The sequence below is a fragment of the Haplochromis burtoni genome, unplaced genomic scaffold, assembly GCF_018398535.1.
Source record: "Haplochromis burtoni strain Fernald_Lab_line unplaced genomic scaffold, NCSU_Asbu1 Contig_159, whole genome shotgun sequence".
In the NCBI taxonomy this organism is placed as follows: domain Eukaryota; kingdom Metazoa; phylum Chordata; class Actinopteri; order Cichliformes; family Cichlidae; genus Haplochromis; species Haplochromis burtoni.
Genome location: NW_024582520.1, coordinates 1,094,817 through 1,115,816, shown reverse-complemented (window position 1 = coordinate 1,115,816; position 21,000 = coordinate 1,094,817). Strand labels below are relative to the sequence as shown.

The 21,000-nt window shown below is 41.2% G+C and overlaps 1 protein-coding gene across 2 annotated transcripts in view; it reads right to left on the bottom strand.

Moving 5' to 3' along the window:
• The window catches only part of aff2 (AF4/FMR2 family, member 2), a 213,120-nt gene that overhangs the window by 52,859 nt on the left and 139,261 nt on the right, over positions 1-21,000 (bottom strand). For both annotated transcript variants that reach the window (XM_042225097.1, XM_042225096.1), the window contains exons 10-11: positions 19,326-19,363; positions 12-129 (exon numbers count right to left, since the gene is read on the bottom strand). In XM_042225097.1, the coding sequence (XP_042081031.1) occupies positions 12-129; positions 19,326-19,363 (156 nt within the window). The remainder of the gene's footprint in view (positions 1-11; positions 130-19,325; positions 19,364-21,000) is intronic.

Below are 21,000 nucleotides of genomic sequence, written 5' to 3'. Positions count from 1 at the left end.
TGTCATCCTACCTCTGGAGTGTTTGTGCGGGAGGCCTGATTATACTCGCTGTCACTGGAGCTGCTCTCAGACTCGTCGGTGTCAGACTCTGAGCTGCTTTCTGATTCACTGCTGCTCCCTGATGCACCACTAAAAAAGAAAGACAGACAGAATGGGGGGTAGATGGGGTGTGTGTGTGTGTGGGGGATCAACATGTCACAATGGAACAAAACAAAATCAGTTTCACTGGATGCTGAGAAAGCACAGCGACGGACACTGTCACCGCTAATGAGGTTACACCAAAAAGTTTCAGCACAAAGTTTCACACTTTGCGGGATGACACAGATGTCCACTCGCTGCTTTGCTTTTTGCTTTTGTTATGACTGTCAGCACTGCCTGTCAGAAACAAAGGTTTACACTTTCAGAACATTAGATGGTCTTTATCCGGATGATACTTAATCTTCAATCATCCATAAATTTAGGACAGGAAATGATCTTTTTAAAGAATCATGGCTTAAACATCTGCATGTCCTCTTCCTTTCTCTCTAAACAACATGACATCCACTATAAAAGACTTTAAAATTCTGGCATGACCTCTCATTCGCCAGCTCAAGTCAATTATGTCTTTTATTGATTTCAAATGTTGCACAGCCAAGAGGACTCTATCACCAAAGTCACCTCTCTGCTGGCTTGAACTCAAATCTTTTTGTCTGTTTAAATCCAACTTTCAAACTCAGGAAGTAAATTGCCCTTAACTGGACATGAATTTGAACAAGCACATTAAAAACATATCAGAAGTGCCCTTTTATATAAATATACTTTAATTTATGCACGACATGTGTGGGTGCAAACAGCCTTTGTTCACTGCTACTGGATGAAGCCCTACACTGTTTACTGACTCATCCTGCCACTTAGTCTCAATCAGTGTCAGGGCTGTTTAAAGTACCTGCTGGGTCGTGACTTTCACTCTTGCTTGTACTGCTTCTCTGGCTTTAGTGTCAAGACTGTAGCTCTCTATCAGTCTGGTTCGAATGAGATGAGCCAATGTGTTTGTTGCGTTAAAGCGATGAGCGGGGTTCTAGATAACTATTATTTATATTTTGAATATGTGCGATGTTCATGTAAAATAAAGAGGAAGAAAAATGCATTTTACCTCGAAAAGGAAAATGGTTTGTTTATTAGTCTAACAAGGGTGTTCTGTTGGATTTTTTTTTTTTTTATATTATTTACTGGCATTTTACTTTTTTTGGATAGAGACAGCAAAGAGGGGAGAGAGAGGGGGAAGACATGTAGCAAAGGCCTGTGGGTTAGACCAGTGGTCCCCAACCTTTTTGCGCCACGGACCTGTTTATGTATATTTTCACGGACCGGACTTTAAGGTGTCGCGGAAAAATACAACAAAATAAAACTAGTACCGATACTGAAAAATAGAAGAGTTATTCATAACACACATGAAAAGACCCAGAAAAACCGAGTTAACGATAAAAACGATAACAAAATAACGCTGAAAACCGATAAAAACCCTGAAAACCATACATTTCACACCTGAGCCTCAACTCTCACGGCCCAGTACCAAACGACTCACGGACCGGTACCGGTCCGATGCCCGGGGGTTGGGGACAGCTGGGTTAGACTATAACCCGGACCGCTGCTCTCTGGCCTCGTGGGATGTGAGCTTAATCAGCACCCAACAACAGTTCTCATTTAAATAAAAGCAGAGGTAGTTGACTTTCCACGTTTCGATTGCCTGGATAGCCATTTAATTCATCAATCAGTGGTATTCTTACCTCAGGTTTGAGAAAAGTTTGACTTTGAGGGTCTTATCCCAAAATCCCTGATGCTAAAGCAGCGGTCCCCAACCTTTTTTGCGCCACAGACCGGTTTATGTCCGACAATATTTTCACACACCGACCTTTAAGGGTTTGCGGATAAATACGACAAAATAAAACCAGTACTGGTACCAAAAAAAAGATTTATTCATAACACACGGGAAAAGACCCAGGGAAACCGAGTTAACGATAAAAACCAATAAAACCCATAAAGTTCACACCCGAGCCTCAAGTCTTGTGGCCCAAACGACCACGGTCCGTGCCGTGGGGCTTGGGGACATCTGCTCCAAATGATGGCTATGATAACTTACCAGCAGTTTTGGCGGGAAATTTGAATGATTTACATTTTATCCCTTTTTCCAGTTTATATTTGCCTTTGTGTGTGTATGTATGCAACATTCAAATAATCTGCAATATCGTTACATTATCAGTGTTTTATTACAAATTCTGGGCTTGCCTCCATTTTTAAAATGAATAAATAAATCTCCGTGTCACCACAACCCCTACCCAAGTACAACGTATGACAATTTAATTTCATCGCTTTATACTCAAAATGAAGAAAAAGACACAAAAGAAGGTGTAAATATCAACACCTTCTTTTGTGTCCAGATCGCCCAATCTATCTTCCTCAGCCTCCTATTGGAATCCCGGACGAGCCCCCAATTGTAAATATCAACACTTCACCGAGTTCTTTTGATTTCTCAGAGGCATCCGATGGAAGACAAAACACTGCTCAGTAGACCATTTAACACTTTATTACTTCTAAAAAGGAGATGCGTCCTGCATGACACGCTGCCGTGGATCTCAAAATGGTGGTGTGCCCCTAACAGTTTTATTATAGAAGTTGTCTCATTCTAGTCTAAACAACACTGTCTCAGTAACTTTCCACTAGAGATGATCCCATTCATTCAATGGTCATTCAGTTTTTAACCAATGTGTTTCATTCTTTAATCAAGGGTGTCAAATTAAATCACACTAAGAGCCACAGAAGGAAATAAGAATCACATAAAGAGACATACATATACAGATTATTGACACACTTTAATTTAATTGAACATATATGTCCAATATAGCTACTTTTACATACAATTTATTGTCCTCAGCGTCTCCATAGGGAATTCACAGCTACCTGTTTCAAACACCTGATGTCAGCTAATGATTGTATGTGGCATTTAATAAAAACTCATATATCCTGATGGAACTGGGGAGAAATGAGTGTGAGGTAAAGTAGTTTTTGTGTAAGACAGAATCTTTTCTCAGGCTCCGTCGTTATTGGTGGATTAATAGATGGTGTCGTTGAACGTTCTTTCTTCCTGCTATCCCTGTTTAGCCCAAACATGGGAACAAAACACAAATCTTCACAACTTTCAAGACCAAACTATTTGTCCACCTCTCATTTTTGTCATCAGGGAGGAGTTAACAAGACCTGGAGGAACTATGATCTCAGCCTATCATCAGAGTAACTGGAAAACTGAGCTCAGGAAGCGGCTCTGAGATCCTTCAGGATGTTTAAACTAATCTTTCTCTTTCTCTTCACTTCAAAAACATTTCACACACTTTTTTGAACAAAAGATAATAATCAGAGGAGTCGACTGCTTTATGACTGATTTGCTAAAAAATTACGCACCTATCAGTGGGTAAAAAAAAAGCCTAGCTACTAATAAATGCATAAACACAGCATTTTGAACCTGTCTCATCTTCTCTGGTGCTTCGGCTGGCCTTGTGTTCATCCATCCTTCCACAGAGCTTTAAATGGCCTCCTGGAGGCAACACGCCCGCTCGTCCCAACTTAAGAATACACACAAATACACTCGTGCGCGCACACAGTTTTTTTGCAATTATGTGTAGTTCCCTTTGTGTATGTGAGAGTGTGCACGTAATTTCAGTTCAAGGCTGCCATCACAGCAGGCACCAATCTGTGTGAGCAGTCAAGCAGCAAATCCATCAACTGTTCCTCGGGCAACACACACACACACACACAGTGACAGAGACTGTATGAATGCAGTCTCTGTCCTGTTTTTCTTCTATCATTACTCATCTATTCTCTGTCTTCCCTCTCTTTCAGTTTCAATTAAATAAAATTAATAAATAGCAAACCGGTTGAAACAATATTGGCAAAGCACTGTGTTAAACCCTCGTATACATGTTTGTGTGCGCCCCTATGCATACCCTACATCGTGCAGTCTCTGCCAGTTGTGTGTTTGGAAGACATACGAAGGCACCTTCGGAAAGTATTTTTAAGAAACGCAGGAAAGCTTCATGTATGTGTGTTGGTTTTCTTTGCCTGGCTGGTGAATCAGCATCACAGTAACACAGGAAATGAGTCAGTGATATGATTCCCAATTATTTCTCTCTCTCTTTTTTTCCTGTAACAGGGGACTTTGATTTTCTTCATGTGCTGTGATGGTTATGTATATACTGCTTAATGTCAGTGCTGCTTAAATGTCATTAGGTAACCTTTCCTATGCCTGGGGGAAATTTATTGATGAGGCCAAATGCATCCAGATGAGAAGCGGATGTATTAATTCATCTTCTGTTAACCCCTGGGAGGCGCCATGATACACTACAAACAAACTGACATGCTGACGCCCTAAAGCTGATATAGTGAATATATGTCATCTGAACACATCGAGCAGAACGAGGGAAACTTCATTCAAGAATTCTGAGTCATAGTTCTGATTATTTAACAGATTTAAGTAAAATATTAATGCGACTTTTATTTTTTTATTTTTACTTGATTCTTGAGGAAGGCAGGACAAAGACGATATCCAGTTCATGACAACAATGAGAAGGGCTACTCAACATGATAACTGAGTCAGCGCTGGCTGATCGGTGTCTCGGCACAGGCGACTGGACCGGATTGAGTCTGCTAGGCCTTACCCGCTACTTTGATATACAGCGCCCCCTCGTTTATCGCGAGAGTTATGTTCTAAAAATAATCCACGGTAGGTGAAATCAGTAGTCAGCTTTATTTTTTACAATGATTATAATTATATTAATGTTTCCAGACTACAGTTGTAGTGCTTTTCCCCACTAATTTATTTTTCATATTTGCAATACATATGAAAAATAACTTCTGTTTCTAGTTTCTTAATACTGCTTTTTACTGTTCACTGTCAATCTGATTAAAACAAATAATGGATTATATCCTCAGACAATGATCTTTTAAACACTTGTTGCTCCTTCAGTTCTCTTTAGTCAGAATCTGAGATGTTATACAGCTTGGCCCAATATCACTGTTTAAAGTCTAGTATGTGTTTATGTTGGAGTGGTGAGTGTTGTGTCCGTCAGATACCTGATAAGGAAATGGGAGGCAATGTGACGAATGTTGTGAACATTAACTGAGAAACTGCATTTCTGGATTGTTGCAGCATGAAACTGAAAACAAGGACTGTCAGGTTTTTTAGTGACGATCCTGCTCATGCTCAGATTAATGAAGAAATGAGTTGAGATGCCAGACAGATGGTAACAGCAGACATAACCTGGACTTCAGTCTAAGCCGACGTTTTTATGTCCCTTACTGCCTTTAAAGATCTTTTGATGTGTAACCAAAGAGAACCAAGTGTGTGAGTCAGCAGCAGATCTCTCTTGCAGAGGAGGCTCATTAATATTATTGATTCAAGTCCAAAAGACCCAGACTGTGGCGCGACTACAGTATGCCACTCTTTCTTTTCCATCTAACAAATGAATAACTTTTGGACAAATGAGGCTTAAATCAGTGCTACAAGAGGACGTTACCTGATGCATCTCTTCAAGAGAATTATTAAGTAGTTATCATTTAGTTTACATAAAGCTCCAAAAGCAAACTGATTGTCCACTACTGTGCAAAAAGATCTGGCAAAGTTCAAAGTTCACCCCCAAATATCCCAAAATATGACACTGGACTTGACGTGACCCTGATGGCAGGCAGAAGTCTTTTGGTCAGCAGTTTTTTCTTAAGCCGGATTACAATCTGCTTCTGTTGTTGCTCCATGAAAAACTGGAGCTTGCTTTCATATAAAGCACCGTCTTATTTAATGAGTGTCTACTTTCTATCTCTCCTCGGTGTGCAGCTAGCCCACAGTGCCGATAAGACATCTGGCAAGAAATCAAGGTGAGAACAAACATCAGCTGAGCATCTGCTGCATCGAAGTAGGCTGCACTTGTTTGTCATTAGTGCTGGAAAGACTTGTACGAGTGCCGGGCTCCCTCTGCAGAACTGTTTAAGTGGACCCGGGTGATGTTAGTTTTTTAAATTATTCATTGTGTTGCTATCAGACGTTTGCAACATAAAATGTCTTTTTTCACACCACAATAGAAACATTATGGGCAAACGGTGCAAAGGGCATTTAATGCATCCGATGGGAGGCTTTTTTGTTTCAGCGCGTCATTCGTCAAAAGACAAAAACTGCCCGACACGAGTTTACGTTTCCCGCTCTGATGTGTTTCGTTTTTGTTTAAAGAGCGCCGAGTGAAGTTAAAGGAGGAGCGTGAGCGTCTTTTACTCTCAATGGGATTTTCAGTTGAGTGCTCTCTAGCCTATTTTATTCTGGCAACATAAACAGTATGTGTTGAAGGAAGGAGATGAAAGGAGATGAGTATGCGTGTGAAAGCATTACATCTGGCTTGCTTTCCTCCTCTTTCCTCAGGAATCAGCCATCAAGCCGTCAGAAATAAATTAATGCCGCCGTTGTTGCCAAATTAAAATGCGGCGCCAGCTGGTGCAGACTGACGGAGCAGCTTTTAAGTGGACGTCTCGTGTACATGCCTCAGATGTTTAGCTCAAGTTAAGACATACAAACTTCATCTAGGAGTGCATTAGTGTGTCTGAGCCGATGACTTGATGGACACTGAGTTACTAGTTTTTCCAAACACATTCCCCTTGTTGTCAGTTAGAAACGGTGAAACATATGTCACTTATCTCTGAGTGAGCTTGAGATATTAGCTCTTATTTCATTATTAAATCCCTATTGTTGATATCCTGTCTCCCATAATATCTTATATTACCTCGTTCATGTATTTATAATCACTCAGCTCAGTCTGTGTTATAAGGCTGTATATAAAGGAAGTGACAGGACATATGTTTCCTGTATACAAACTACCCGAAAGACAATTTCCTCTTCAGTGCTTCCAATTAGTGTTTCTGTCCTTGTTTCTGTCGTAAGCATCAAACCTGTTTGCTTATTTAGGACAAAGAGGCTTCGCTCTGGGTTTTTTCCTGTGTATTCCTGTGTCAACGTTGCATAAGTAACACAGATAAGACTTACAAAATAGCCTTTGTCAGATCTTCAGGCTCCAGCAGAAGCTTTGGTGTCTGTTTATTTGTGTGATAAAATCACAGGCACAACAGGGGAAATGAAAGCCTTACAGCCTTGACAAAGTGATCGGTTGGTTTGATATGTCCAGTGGGCCTCACAAGATCCACACGACACCCACATATTTAAAGGCTGCAGCCTTTTAAATAGTGACTCAACAAAGTATTCGTGGTTGGAACTATCAACAGGGTCAAAGGGGAGAGCTCGGTAGAAGTAATTCCTGGTTTTTGGAGGTTTTGTTTTCTTCATCATACCAGTGAGACGTGTGGAAAATGTGTGTGTGGGTCACAGTCCTGTGCTACAGCAAGCTGCAACGCTGCACATAATGCTGGTCCTTCAGCAGAGTCGGGAGGTAACAAAGTAACTGTACTGAAGTAGAGCTTTCAGTTCTGTACTTTACCTGGGTAGTTTTTTTACTTTTACTCCCTGAATGTTCAAACAAATGTCTGTACTTTGTACTCCTTACATTTTCAAAACAGGCTCGTTACTTTTGGTTTAACGCTTTGAGGGGTTTTTATTTCACATCACGGCGGGTTTCAAACATCAAAGTGATTTGAGCCCAAACTGAAACACATGAAATACTGCAGGTGTCTGTAAGTTGCGGTACTTCAGCCTCTATCCATACAGAAGACGAGTGAGCAGAAAGGGAGTTGCATTTTTTTAAGTGTCAGGTAATTTCAAATGTAACCTTTCTATCAGTTCAACAAACAACTAAAGGTCCAGCTGCTGTATTTCACAGAAAAGGAAGAGAGCTGACTTCACTCAGAGGAAGAACAGAGGGTAGATTTAATAGTAAGGACGCTGTTTGATGAACTGGAAATGTAAAGTACATGTGGCATTATGGGTTTTTTTCATATTGTGAAATGTGCTACAAACCAAACTGAGGTTGTTATTTAAGGTTGCATGAAAATCCTCTGCAGTTCAGTGCAGGACAAACAGGTTAGTTTGCTGCACTGTGATGGATTGAAAGTAAAGAACAGTGTGACTGGTGCACAGCGGCCGTGGTTTCATGAGCAGAGTTTGGTTACATCAAAGGGAGCAGAGATTCATATGATTTTAAGCTGAGGATGCTGAGATCCACTGACCGAATTCTACCTTCATACCAACTTCATACTGTCTAATACAAAGCCAGCATAGACCGTGTAGTGTCAGTGTCGAGGATGAAAATCAGCTCATGAAACTTCTGTTAAATTCAGGTAAATCCACAAAGAGCAGTAAACCTCAGAGCAGCAGCAGGTCAGCTGATCACAGCCTGAGCTATAAAAATCTGCTGGAGCTCTGAACAGAAATGATCATGAGCTGTGATTCTTTCCCACACAATGAGCCACTACTACTGATTTCTAGGATTCCTCCACCTGCTGAATCTACTTGAACCTCTTCCTTACACATGTTTTCTATTTCGAGGCAAAGTCACCCTCAGAAAATAAACATGTTTTTTTCCTTCTTTTTCTCTTTCCTGATTCCAGCTGAGTAACTTTATTATTCCCATCTACTAATTTTATTTTATTGTTAAATGAATGCAGCACAAGGTTCAGCCTGCTTTGCATAAAAATAGGTGATAGAAAATCAGCTACTTTAACTTTTTTACTCTGAGTACATTTCAGAGCCGGTACTTTTTCACTTTTACTGGAGTAAAGAAGTTGAATGAGTACTTCAACTTTTACTGGAGTATTTTTAACACTAGTATCTGTATTTCTACTCAAGTACAGAATGTCTGTCTTTTAGTGTCATGATGCCTCATTGTTTGTGGGTCCAGCCTGACCAAAAACACAGCAGTGGTTACAGAGTGTGTTTACACAGCCACACACATCTGGTAGTCTGAGTGCATGAGGAGGTGTGTACACTGTGAAAGGGCCTTTTTAAAAAACTGAAGTCATTGTCTCCTAAACTTAAACTATACTGTTTTTTAGCTAAATCTGACTAGACTTGTATGATTGTTATTATAGTTCAACCTCAGGTTTTGTTTAATTGCTTTATGACTCATCATGATTTGAAGCAGCCCCTTTCAAAAACAAGCTTAAGATTACTTTTACATTCAGGTTGATTTGTGCTTAAATTAAGAATACTTTAGTTAAAATAGTGACATGTTCTCACTCCCAAAGCGTAACATTTTACACCAGGTGACAAAACGTCAGTATATTACGCTTCCGGGCACCCAGCACGTCCCTATATTACCAGATCGGAAAATGAGGAAACATGAGTTTGGAATAAATCTACACATGTACGTTCGTTTTACTTAATTTGCTTTGGAAAACACTATCTAACGTCATTAGAGTGCTGGTTAAGGTTAGGGATAAGGTTACAGGGTTAGGGATACATGGCTGGGACGTGTATGACCGCAGGAGCATCATTTTTGCTGGATTTCATTCACAACCCAGCACGTAGCATATGAATGCTGAAGGTCACCTTTCGCGTTCCTCAGGAACGCCTCCGGACGTGACAAATCGTCACTATATTGTTGTGAGAACAGGCTGACAGTCTATATCTATATCAAACTCTGCACGCTGTCTGTAATGCCCCTCCCTGACCCTGGTTCAGCTGAAATTTTCTTCCTGACAAAAAGGGAGTTCTTCCTTCCCACTATCACTAATTCCTGGGGTTTTCTGTATTATTGTATCAATATAAAGCAACTGGAGGCAACTGTTGTTTGATTCTGTGCTTTAACTAAATAGATGTGCGGTCCTATGGAAAACAAAGTCGACCCTTACAGCTTCCATAGAAGTTAAGACTAGGGATGGGTATCGTTTAGGTTTTATCCGATACCGGTGCCAAACCGGTACTTTTGAAACGGTGCCGGTGCTTAAACGGTGCTCAAACCGGTGCTTAAAGAATGGAGAACACAAAATTGGTCCAAAAACCTCTCATGTTCAGCTGTTTTTTTGTAAAAAGATAACAATGTTAGCCTTTTCTGCAGCTATGGGGCATATATGGTATCACTCTTGGCTGGAAGCAGTGCTTAAACAATGGAAAAACACAAACTTTGTCCAAAAACCTCTCATGTTTAACTGTTTTCCACTTTTTCTTTGGTCATTTTAGCCTTTTTGGCCAGGGTGAAGGGAGTATCTGCCATCAAACAAGAAGACAGCCGCATGTAGCTATGATGATGTTTGCTAGTTCACCTTACATGCATTAATGTAATAACGTGGTTAGCCTACTCAACGTAAATTACACACGAACAACATTAAGCTACTCACGCAGAGAAGAACGGCTGCTGCTGCATCATCATCCTCATCATTTCTGCTACACTGGCAGGGCTAGGGGCCAGGACTCTATTCTTCGGGTTTTTGGGGGATGTTGCTCCGGGTCCGATAACTGGCAACCCACCCAACGTGCACGGTGTGAGGTCTCGCAGCAAGCTATCAAATACGGCGCATTTCTCGGCTTTTAAAAAAAACGCTATGCGTCGCCAGGTGTTTCATCAGATTCGAGGTGTTACCTCCTTTGACAGTATCACAGTATCAGCTTAAAGCACTTGTTGCTGCTGAGTTTGCATCTTTTGCTGTGAAGTACAGCCAGACTTTTGACCGCTTCGCCTTGGGCATTTTTAATCTGTAGCTCTGCTCTAAAAGAACGTACGTACCTGGCCCCGCCTACTATCCTCGGAAACGTAAAATGATTGGCTAGAATCTAAAGTGTATCACAGCTCAGGAAAAAAAAGCACCGAAATAAAGCACCGAAATGTGCGCTGCTTTTCGGTCTGGTTACTACCGTTTATGTCAGAACCGGTGCCATCATGGCACCGGATACCGGTACCCATCCCTAGGTAACAAGGTAATACCTTTGGAAACGGTAAAGGTGCCCTTAGTTTTTCACATGACTGCACAAAGCCCTGTAAAAACTATAGTTAATCCTGTATATGTTTAAGTTACACTTTCATCGTATATAGTGATATTTACATCTGATTTTCAGAAAGGTTTTGTTTTCTGGTCTTTCTCCAGGGTCCATCAGCTTTACACTGTACTGTTCACTCTGGACTTGGTCACCATTAATTAACCAGCAGGTATTAAACGCAAGGAGGACAATCAAGAGACAATAGACAGCTGCTGATATTGTTTTTTCATGTTCCATTTGCCTTTGCTGTTAAACTGAATTGATCAGGCTCTTTAGACAAGAGAGCGCATGGCTTTGAGCCAGACAGGCCACCGCTCAGATAAACTGCTGCCAGCGGAGACACGATGCAACAGAGGCTGCAGGAAAAGTGATCATGCTGAACAGGTAACTACAGGTTCTTCAAATAATCGGAGAACGGAGTGAAAATATGCACAATTACAACAGCATTATGGGACTGTGAAGTGAAGATGTGGAGGCCATCTGGGCTCAGTTCATCTGTCATCTTATCATCTGCCTTCAGCTCGCTGGTTCTGCCCTTCACTTGGCAGAGCTTCCTGCCGCACAGCTGGCTTTATAATCTCTCTCCATCTCCCTCTCAATCATGTGTGTGTGCATGCTCCAGCATGTGTGCTTGTTTACCTAACGCATGTCTGTGTAGGATAGAAAGTGAAAATGTGACATGATTCATGAAATTGTTGCTGTTACTTTGTTGTGGGACACCAGTGTACACATCTATCAATAATTACTGGAAATACAAATTCCTTGTTGGTAAGAAGATTATTAGTCGGGTGAGTAAATCAATAAATTCTAACAATAAAACTCAACCAAACAAAATCAGATACAGCATTTATTAAGCATTTATTAAGCATTTACTAAGCACGGCTGCATGAAAACTAAAATCTGCAGAAGAAAACCTTTTGTTTTCACCTTCACGTTGCTTCTCTCGGCCTCCAGGATTCAGCGATACGTGCATGTGCATCTGTGTATTTGTGGCTTGTGTGAGAGTGTGTTTGCCCCGGGCGCTACTGTGGGGAAGGCTATAATAGGTTTCCATTTCTACATATGTAGCATAATGTTCCCTGGCAGCAGCAGGGGTGACACTGTTTGAAAAGGTGTTTTTACATTTGAACTTGCGCCAAGCCGCACGATACTGCTTAACCTGTCTGTTTAACTTGCCAACATGATTGCATTATTTATCACCAACGTCAGTGCGTTCACGTCTGGTTACATTACAACAGAAATGAAACACGACTACTTAAAGTACAGTTAAGGTAATCACGTATATATCTTAGTTCAACAGGTGTGTCTAACAAAGTGGCTGGTGAGTGTATAACCTGTCACATCAGTCGAGGTATTTCTTTACTCCCACTAACTTCAGTCACTAGTCTTAACTTTGAGATGATCTATTTCAGCACACAAATTAATATATGAGCATGTGACTGTGCAAGTGGTTTTACAGCCTTTTTAATAACCTCTTCTGTGTGTTTCATTTGATATATCACAATAAGCACTAAGTCTTCCTTTTAGACTCAGCTAATGCTGCTTTATGTAAATTTTTTAAAGTAATGTTTCACTGAAAGTGCCACGGTTAATTGGCCCTGTAGCTGAACGTCTTATTATGTTAAATACTCCTAAATTATCTGGGTGCTGGATTCTCTTTTACTACAATTAACTGAAACATATACTTGAGTTGTAGCTACATAAGCATCCACATATGTATTATACATATAGTTGTAGGCTTTGTAACAAATCAAACTTGATTATAATGATATTATGAGTTATGATAGTGTATAGAGCTCTGCCTCCCTAGAGGCCGGCCTGCTGGTGAGCAACATGGTGGCTGTGTTCAAGCATCGCCACGATGACAAACAGCGAGCGATGCAGCGTCTGTGTTAATATATCTGCAGGACACCCTTAATGAGCTCGTTCGACTGACGAGCTCTACAATGTTTTCAGGTGACTTATTAACAGCTCGGCGACCGGCTACAGTGTAACAACACAATCACAGCGTTGTTGCTCTCAGGTGTCACCTGTGAAGTAACCAGAGCTACCTGGTAACATTCAGCCAATCACGTGAGTGAGTGCCGAGTATTTGAGATAGTGTTTTGAGTTATTCTGTATTTGGTTCTTTCTTTGTGTTATCATGACATTTAATAACTTACAGTTTAGTCTTGAGTTTAGTTCTGTCTTTGTCTCATCCCCATGTCTCCTGTGAGAGTCTGTCATGTCCTCTGTGTATGTCTCTCGCCCTACGTGTCACAAGTTCCTACATCTTCGTCACGGTCTCAGTGTTGTACTTCCTGTTTTATTTTGACAGCGTCTCGTCCTGTGTTCAGTGTGTTCAGTTTTCCTATCCCTGTCTCGACACGTCTAATTCATTCCTGCTGCGTTCCCCATGTGTTACCATGTCTGTCCTCATGTGTATATATTGTGTCAGTTTCCCGTTGTCCCATGTTGATGTGTGTTAACCTTCCCATGTGTCTGCATGTCTCAAGTGTTCAGGTGTTTAGTTTGGATTCTTCTCTCATTTGGTTAATATTTCCCATAATTATTTCTTGCTCACGTCATTAGTTTTTAAGCTCGTGTGGTCCTACATTTACATAAATATACCGCCCGTGGTTAACGTCCGTCTCCATCCTGACTTTCTATATAATCTGAACACCTTTAGGATACAACAAGTGAAAGAAAAGCTGCTATTCGAGAAATAAGGTCTCATTAAATAATAATAACTTTCCCATGAACTAAAAGTAGGTTCTTCTTCTGTGTCAAAGCATTCTGCTAAACTTCCTGACCCGACAGCCTGAACGAGCAGCCTGTTTTCATTACTGCTCATGCAAGCACATCCATCATTGTTGAGCTTTACTATATCAGCATATTGATTTGCCCGTGTCTGAATGGTTTTGAGTTATTGCTGTCCCCAGTTATGAATACAGAGGACCTGTACATCAAAGAGCTCTCAGTAAAACCCATTCAACACCATTCACACCGCTAACTAAAATAACACTAGGACTACCCACCCAGAACTACTCGAACGCTATTACTATTAAAATAATCACAAAAAAAAAGACCAGTTCATATCACTGGAGGCGATTTTCCTCACCAGTGTGATGAAAGATGTGAACGGCATATAACGCACAAAACAGAAGCAGCTAGCAGAGATTGTGAAGATTACAGAGAAGTAATAAAAGAATGATACAGTCTAATATACACTGTGGTGGGATGTTTAAGGTGGGTGGTTGTGTGTGTGGCACAATAACGATTGGTATGTGGGTAACGCTGTTAGAGCAAGGACTAAAAAAATATGCGTGTCTGTATGGATGGTGTGAGGAGTGTGGGTGAGACAGCGAGTGTTGCTTTCCACGGGGGGATATAGCCAGTGGATCGCTCACAGCATCTCTAGTCCCAGCATCCCCACAGATATCTGTGTGTGTGTGTGTGTGTGTGTGTGTGTGTGTGTGTGGTGTTCAGTAGATTGGGCTGCAGAGTGAATGGGCTCATTAGCGGTAGCAGAGTAACACATGGCCTGGGGCACACACAGACACACACTCTTTCTCTTTTGCTTTGCTGTCTGTCTCCCTCTCTACACACACACACACACACACACAACACACACACACACACACACACACACACACACACACACACACAACACTCCGGACTTGAATACTAATGCCCTCAGATTGTGAACACAACGAGCCTCATTTATAAAAGATTCTTATATCCTAATGCACCAGTCTGGGCTTCACAATACATTGCAAGTAAAAGATGAACTTATGAAAAATTGATCCCGGTGCCAAAATCAGCTGTTTACATGGATTCTTTCCAATGTTCTGTGATGTTAAAAATGCATCTAACATTGTTTTTTATTCTAATGATTAAGTAGGTGATATGTTCCCAAAAGATGTTAACACTTAGCAAGAAGACCAACCAGGGAGCCCACACAGCCCTGGAAGATAAATGGAAACATGTCTTAAAATAATGAAAATGGGCTTTAACACCTTCAGAAAACTTATCACTGATGACAATGTTACATCCGCAGTGTCTCTGCCAATTAGATATACAGGGAGTGCAGAATTATTAGGCAAATGAGTATTTTGTCCACATCATCCTCTTCATGCATGTTGTCTTACTCCAAGCTGTATAGGCTCGAAAGCCTACTACCAATTAAGCATATTAGGTGATGTGCATCTCTGTAATGAGAAGGGGTGTGGTCTAATGACATCAACACCCTATATCAGGTGTGCATAATTATTAGGCAACGTCCTTTCCTTTGGCAAAATGGGTCAAAAGAAGGACTTGACAGGCTCAGAAAAGTCAAAAATAGTGAGATATCTTGCAGAGGGATGCAGCAGTCTCAAAATTGCAAAGCTTCTGAAGCGTGATCATCGAACAATCAAGCGTTTCATTCAAAATAGTCAACAGGGTCGCAAGAAGCGTGTGGAAAAACCAAGGCGCAAAATAACTGCCCATGAACTGAGAAAAGTCAAGCGTGCAGCTGCCAAGATGCCACTTGCCACCAGTTTGGCCATATTTCAGAGCTGCAACATCACTGGAGTGCCCAAAAGCACAAGGTGTGCAATACTCAGAGACATGGCCAAGGTAAGAAAGGCTGAAAGACGACCACCACTGAACAAGACACACAAGCTGAAACGTCAAGACTGGGCCAAGAAATATCTCAAGACTGGTTTTTCTAAGGTTTTATGGACTGATGAAATGAGAGTGAGTCTTGATGGGCCAGATGGATGGGCCCGTGGCTGGATTGGTAAAGGGCAGAGAGCTCCAGTCCGACTCAGACGCCAGCAAGGTGGAGGTGGAGTACTGGTTTGGGCTGGTATCATCAAAGATGAGCTTGTGGGGCCTTTTCGGGTTGAGGATGGAGTCAAGCTCAACTCCCAGTCCTACTGCCAGTTTCTGGAAGACACCTTCTTCAAGCAGTGGTACAGGAAGAAGTCTGCATCCTTCAAGAAAAACATGATTTTCATGCAGGACAATGCTCCATCACACGCGTCCAAGTACTCCACAGCGTGGCTGGCAAGAAAGGGTATAAAAGAAGAAAAACTAATGACATGGCCTCCTTGTTCACCTGATCTGAACCCCATTGAGAACCTGTGGTCCATCATCAAATGTGAGATTTACAAGGAGGGAAAACAGTACACCTCTCTGAACAGTGTCTGGGAGGCTGTGGTTGCTGCTGCACGCAATGTTGATGGTGAACAGATCAAAACACTGACAGAATCCATGGATGGCAGGCTTTTGAGTGTCCTTGCAAAGAAAGGTGGCTATATTGGTCGCTGATTTGTTTTTGTTTTGTTTTTGAATGTCAGAAATGTATATTTGTGAATGTGGAGATGTTATATTGGTTTCACTGGTAAAAATAAATAATTGAAATGGGTATATATTTGTTTTTTGTTAAGTTGCCTAATAATTATGCACAGTAATAGTCACCTGCACACACAGATATCCCCCTAAAATAGCTAAAACTAAAAACAAACTAAAAACTACTTCCAAAAACATTCAGCTTTGATATTAATGAGTTTTTTGGGTTCATTGAGAACATGGTTGTTGTTCAATAATAAAATTATTCCTCAAAAATACAACTTGCCTAATAATTCTGCACTCCCTGTATGCTTAGTGAAGAATGCAATTAGTGGCAACAAGAGAAGCACAATTAAATACATTAAAAAAGATGAACCAGGTGATCTTACCGAGCTTGTCTTGGAAAAGCAAATATGTTTGGCACAACAGTGCAGATGATAATTCTGATTGCAAAAGCTGCCAGACATGACAGACTACAAAAAAATAATGAATTCATTAATTATTACAACAACAAAAAAACAACACCAACAAATATGCAGTCCTCTGGAGAAAGCTAGACTCATCATCGGCGACTAAAACATTTGTTTAATCAGCCCTAAACCTGTACTTCTGATATCACAATGCTCTTTATGACTGCTGGCCAATAAACGGCTTCAACTATGAAAACGGAAATGGAAACTGAAAACACTGACAGTCTTCAAGAGATTGTTTTTGGACCCATCCATCCACCCCAACATCCTGCCATGGTGGAGCATCGCTCGGCAGCATCATCTCTCACCTTCTCCTTTGCTCCCGTTATTATACAAGCCATAGATGGTTGCAGCTGTTATAATAAAACTATGTTTTATAATCAACTGCTTCCATAATTGCTCAGTCACACTGGGGTAAAAACAGTACAGGAACATCGGTGCATCTTGGAAAAATTCATGGCTGCCCTGAACATGCAACACCCTTAGCCTTAGTCTGTGGGTGAGAACTTTAGACGGTTAGTCCAGTACACAGGTGGCGAGAGGCGACCTGTTTCGACTGAAATGGACTCATCATTCTCAGAGAGACTGGCAAAGATTTGCTAATCATTTCTGTCTAATTTATAAATGCTATCCCAGTTTGTTGCACTATGAATGCAATAAATGCAACTTGTCTACGGTGTCTTTTCGCAGTAAGCGATACAACTCAGCTGGTTGCCGACTCGTAGTACTTTGGTTATATTCGTATATGAAGCAGCCGTGTCACTCTGCAGTTAAACTGCCATCCTGCAGCAACTATGTCACTATTTATGGAGGAGTTTCTGTTTCAAATCTACGAGGCTGGTTGGAATCTGAATGTAACCAGCTGAGTTTCTCTTTAATGTGAATTTATGCATACAGCTAATCACCAAATTAACAGACACAGGTCGCATGTAATTGTTAATTTAACCCCATCCAGTGTCAATCTGATAACAGTGGACTAGTGCAGACCTGGTCTTCAAAGCCACCATTACAAGATGCAAGTAGATCACGAGTACATTGCACATGGCCACAATAATTTGATCATACAACCACAGTTTTCCATGGTGTGACTGTGATACTAACAACCTATTATATGGGAGGAAAGTATCCAAACTCTGATACACTCAGAGGTAACGGAGCCACAGCGGTGCAATGGTTAGCTCTTTCACCTCACAACAGAAGAATCTTTTCCTCCCACAGTCCAAAGACATCCATGTTCGGTTAACTAGCTATTCTAAATTGGCCGTGATTGTGAATGTTTGCCTGTTTGACTAGAAAACCTGTCCAGAGTGACCCCAGCTTCTCACCCTAAGACTGCTGGGATATGCTCCAGACCCCGACCCCCAGTGGATGACAACCTTAGGACAAGAGCTGCTGAGGCTGGGAGGTCCCTCGCTGCAGAGTAATGATTAACAATGTGGTGGGAAAAAAATAATGAACTGAAAAGAAAACAAATCAGGAACAACGTGTTCATTAATTATGCAGGTCTTAAATCATTTGTACATGTGCCACTTAACCAGCTGAATCAAGAATAAGCTGTTCATTTACTACAACATACCGCGGGACGATTATTACTGATGCTTGATCTACAGTAACAACTGGCAGAAATAAGATTATGCTAATGCACAATGCATTACATCCCATAACCCAGGATAATAAACAAAAAAGGAAACGCTGGAAACTCAAAAAGCATCGATAACAAGGTGCCCTACACTCGAACGAACAACAGAAGCATCTAAATGTTAAATGTGTGTTAAGCTGTAACGAGACCACATTTATTAAAAAAGAGCCTGAGGAAATGTTACTCGCTGACCTTCAAACATAACGCATGCATGCATGTACGCAGGGTTTTATGTTTCCTCCTCAGAGCCACAGTCTACACGCAGAGCCCCTGCAAAGTCTCCCTGCGATACAAATAGCGAGTCTGCTGCCTAAATCTGAATGTTAGAGCTGAAGCGTGCAGGCCGCTGACTCTCCTTATCAAACGGACACCTGTCGCCGCAGATGTTTCGGTGAATTAGAGGCGCAACACCTGCAGAAGACTTAATAGCGGCTGCATTTGCGATTAACTTCATATAGCAAAAAACCCCTAAAAATCAAACAACGTCCCGCTAAAACGTTGGATATTTACTGAAGCGAGACGTGTTAGACGCTGAGGGTTGTGTGAGCCGGCTCTGCACTCCTAAACCGTGCTTTCAAAAACAAGTACAGAAAGAGAAACACTGACCACAGCTACCTCAATTGCCTGTTTCAGGGCAAGAACAGTTATTTATAGCTTGTTGTTTGGCTGATATTGAAAGTCACACACTCCATTAACCTCACACCCTCTGCCAAAGACTCGCTGGCTGCCACACCATATAGAAGCATGATGCCCCGGCTACTTGACTTAATGCAGGCCATATGTGGATCTGCCTTATTTCTCTCTGCCAAAACAACAAGTAATACACGACATCTGACTGCGGTCTTACTTAGCCCAGGTTGCTCTCGGTGGCAGAAGAGCAGCTTGCACGCCAGCTCTATTGTGAGTGCTATTTTCTGTGAGGATAAAAACGAGGCTGCAGAGTGCAGCGTTTGGTTATTTGTCTTACCTCAGGGCTGCGGCTCTGGCTTTAGGCTTGTCGGACACCTGTCGCAAAAAGAAACAACAAAAAGAAAAAATCAGAAGTCACGTTCATAGATTATGTTTAACTATCGAGACAGTGATGATGGTGAGAACACAATACGACGTGTGATAAACGTCACTGACTTTACTCGCCGTCTGATTAATGTTCTTATTAAGAAACAAATGAAAGCTTGTTCATTTTTTAAAACTCCCGAGTGTGACGGATGCAGTTATTCCACAAGGACGAGCGAGGAGCGACGTGCCTCTATCGATCACCTGATGGTTCGATTCAAATCAATTCCAGACAGCGCTGATAAATTGATCAATGCGCTCATTTGGTTGGATTAAATGATACTAGACACTGTGTCAAAAAAGAGAAATAAAATCAACCCAAATCGTCACAGTCTGTGTAACTATGCATCTCTAAAACATCTTTTAACAAACATCAGAAATAGTGTGGTAATATTCGTTACATTTATTGAGCACAAAAAACCCACAAAAAAATACGACACAGCCCAGCTCGCTCTCAGGGCAGCATTTACTTTTAAGGCAATGGTATCTTATTTTGTTTCGCTTTCTTTGTTCTTTTTAAATACTTTAAATGCACGTGTTATACTGCACTACAGATGTCTTACCATTCCCTTAAAAGTAAATGCTGCTCAGAGAGCGTGCTGGCTTGGCACAGGATTATTTTTGTAGATATAAAACATATGTTGCATAGTTTAACTGCATAGCTTTTTCATAGTTTAGTAAAATTTGTTTAAACATTTAATAATAAACATCAGGGGAAAAAGTTGTTGATCACAAGTTTATTTGATTTTCCAACAAAAAGTTAGTCGGGAATGATTAGAACCTGTAACATACACAACAAAGACTCTCCCTATGTTGTTTCCTATTGGTCTGTACGTTTTCAATACAAACAACGGCGATGCTATTCGATGCTTTTAAATAGCGACATAGAGCATTATTGTTCAGAGGTCAAAGGTCAAATGTATGACAGAGTATTTTAAGATTAAATTTGAAATTCTAGTTTGAGAAAAGTTGAGATTACAGTCGTCCTTTCCAGCTGCTGCACTCAGTGTAGATGAGTTCGTGATACGACCCCTCTGTACTGAACGACCGTGTAACCATGTGTGTGTGTTGCTTCTCTTAATTATTTTCCAGAAAACACAAACTATCTTTTCACTTTCTTAGCCTCACCTTCCCTCGATCAGCTCTCCTCTATTAGAAGAAGAACTTCTTGTCATTAAAATGACAGTAAAGTCGACTTTCTCCTTATCGTCTCTTCCTTTACGCCCCCTCCTCCGTGCTTCCTCCCTGCCCTCTCTCTTCACTCCGAGCTTCTGCTTTATTTCTATTCATACTTTTCCTCCTTTCAGCAAAAAGAACAGGGGGGAGGGGGGGTGATTAAGCATGTCAGTGAAGCCTTTTCCTAACCTCCACCTTCTCCCCCGTCCTCTCTTCCTCCCTCTGACGCCTCCCAGTCATTTTTGCGCATGGCTACATCAATTAGAGCGACAAAACAAAAACAGTAAACTCAATTCCTGCAAATATCAGCCATTAATTTTTCTTCAAGCACTGTAACCCAACAATTAAAATGAATTACTCAAACAAAAACAGGACCTTTTCTTCCCTCCGGCTTGTTGTTGTTTCCCCCCCCC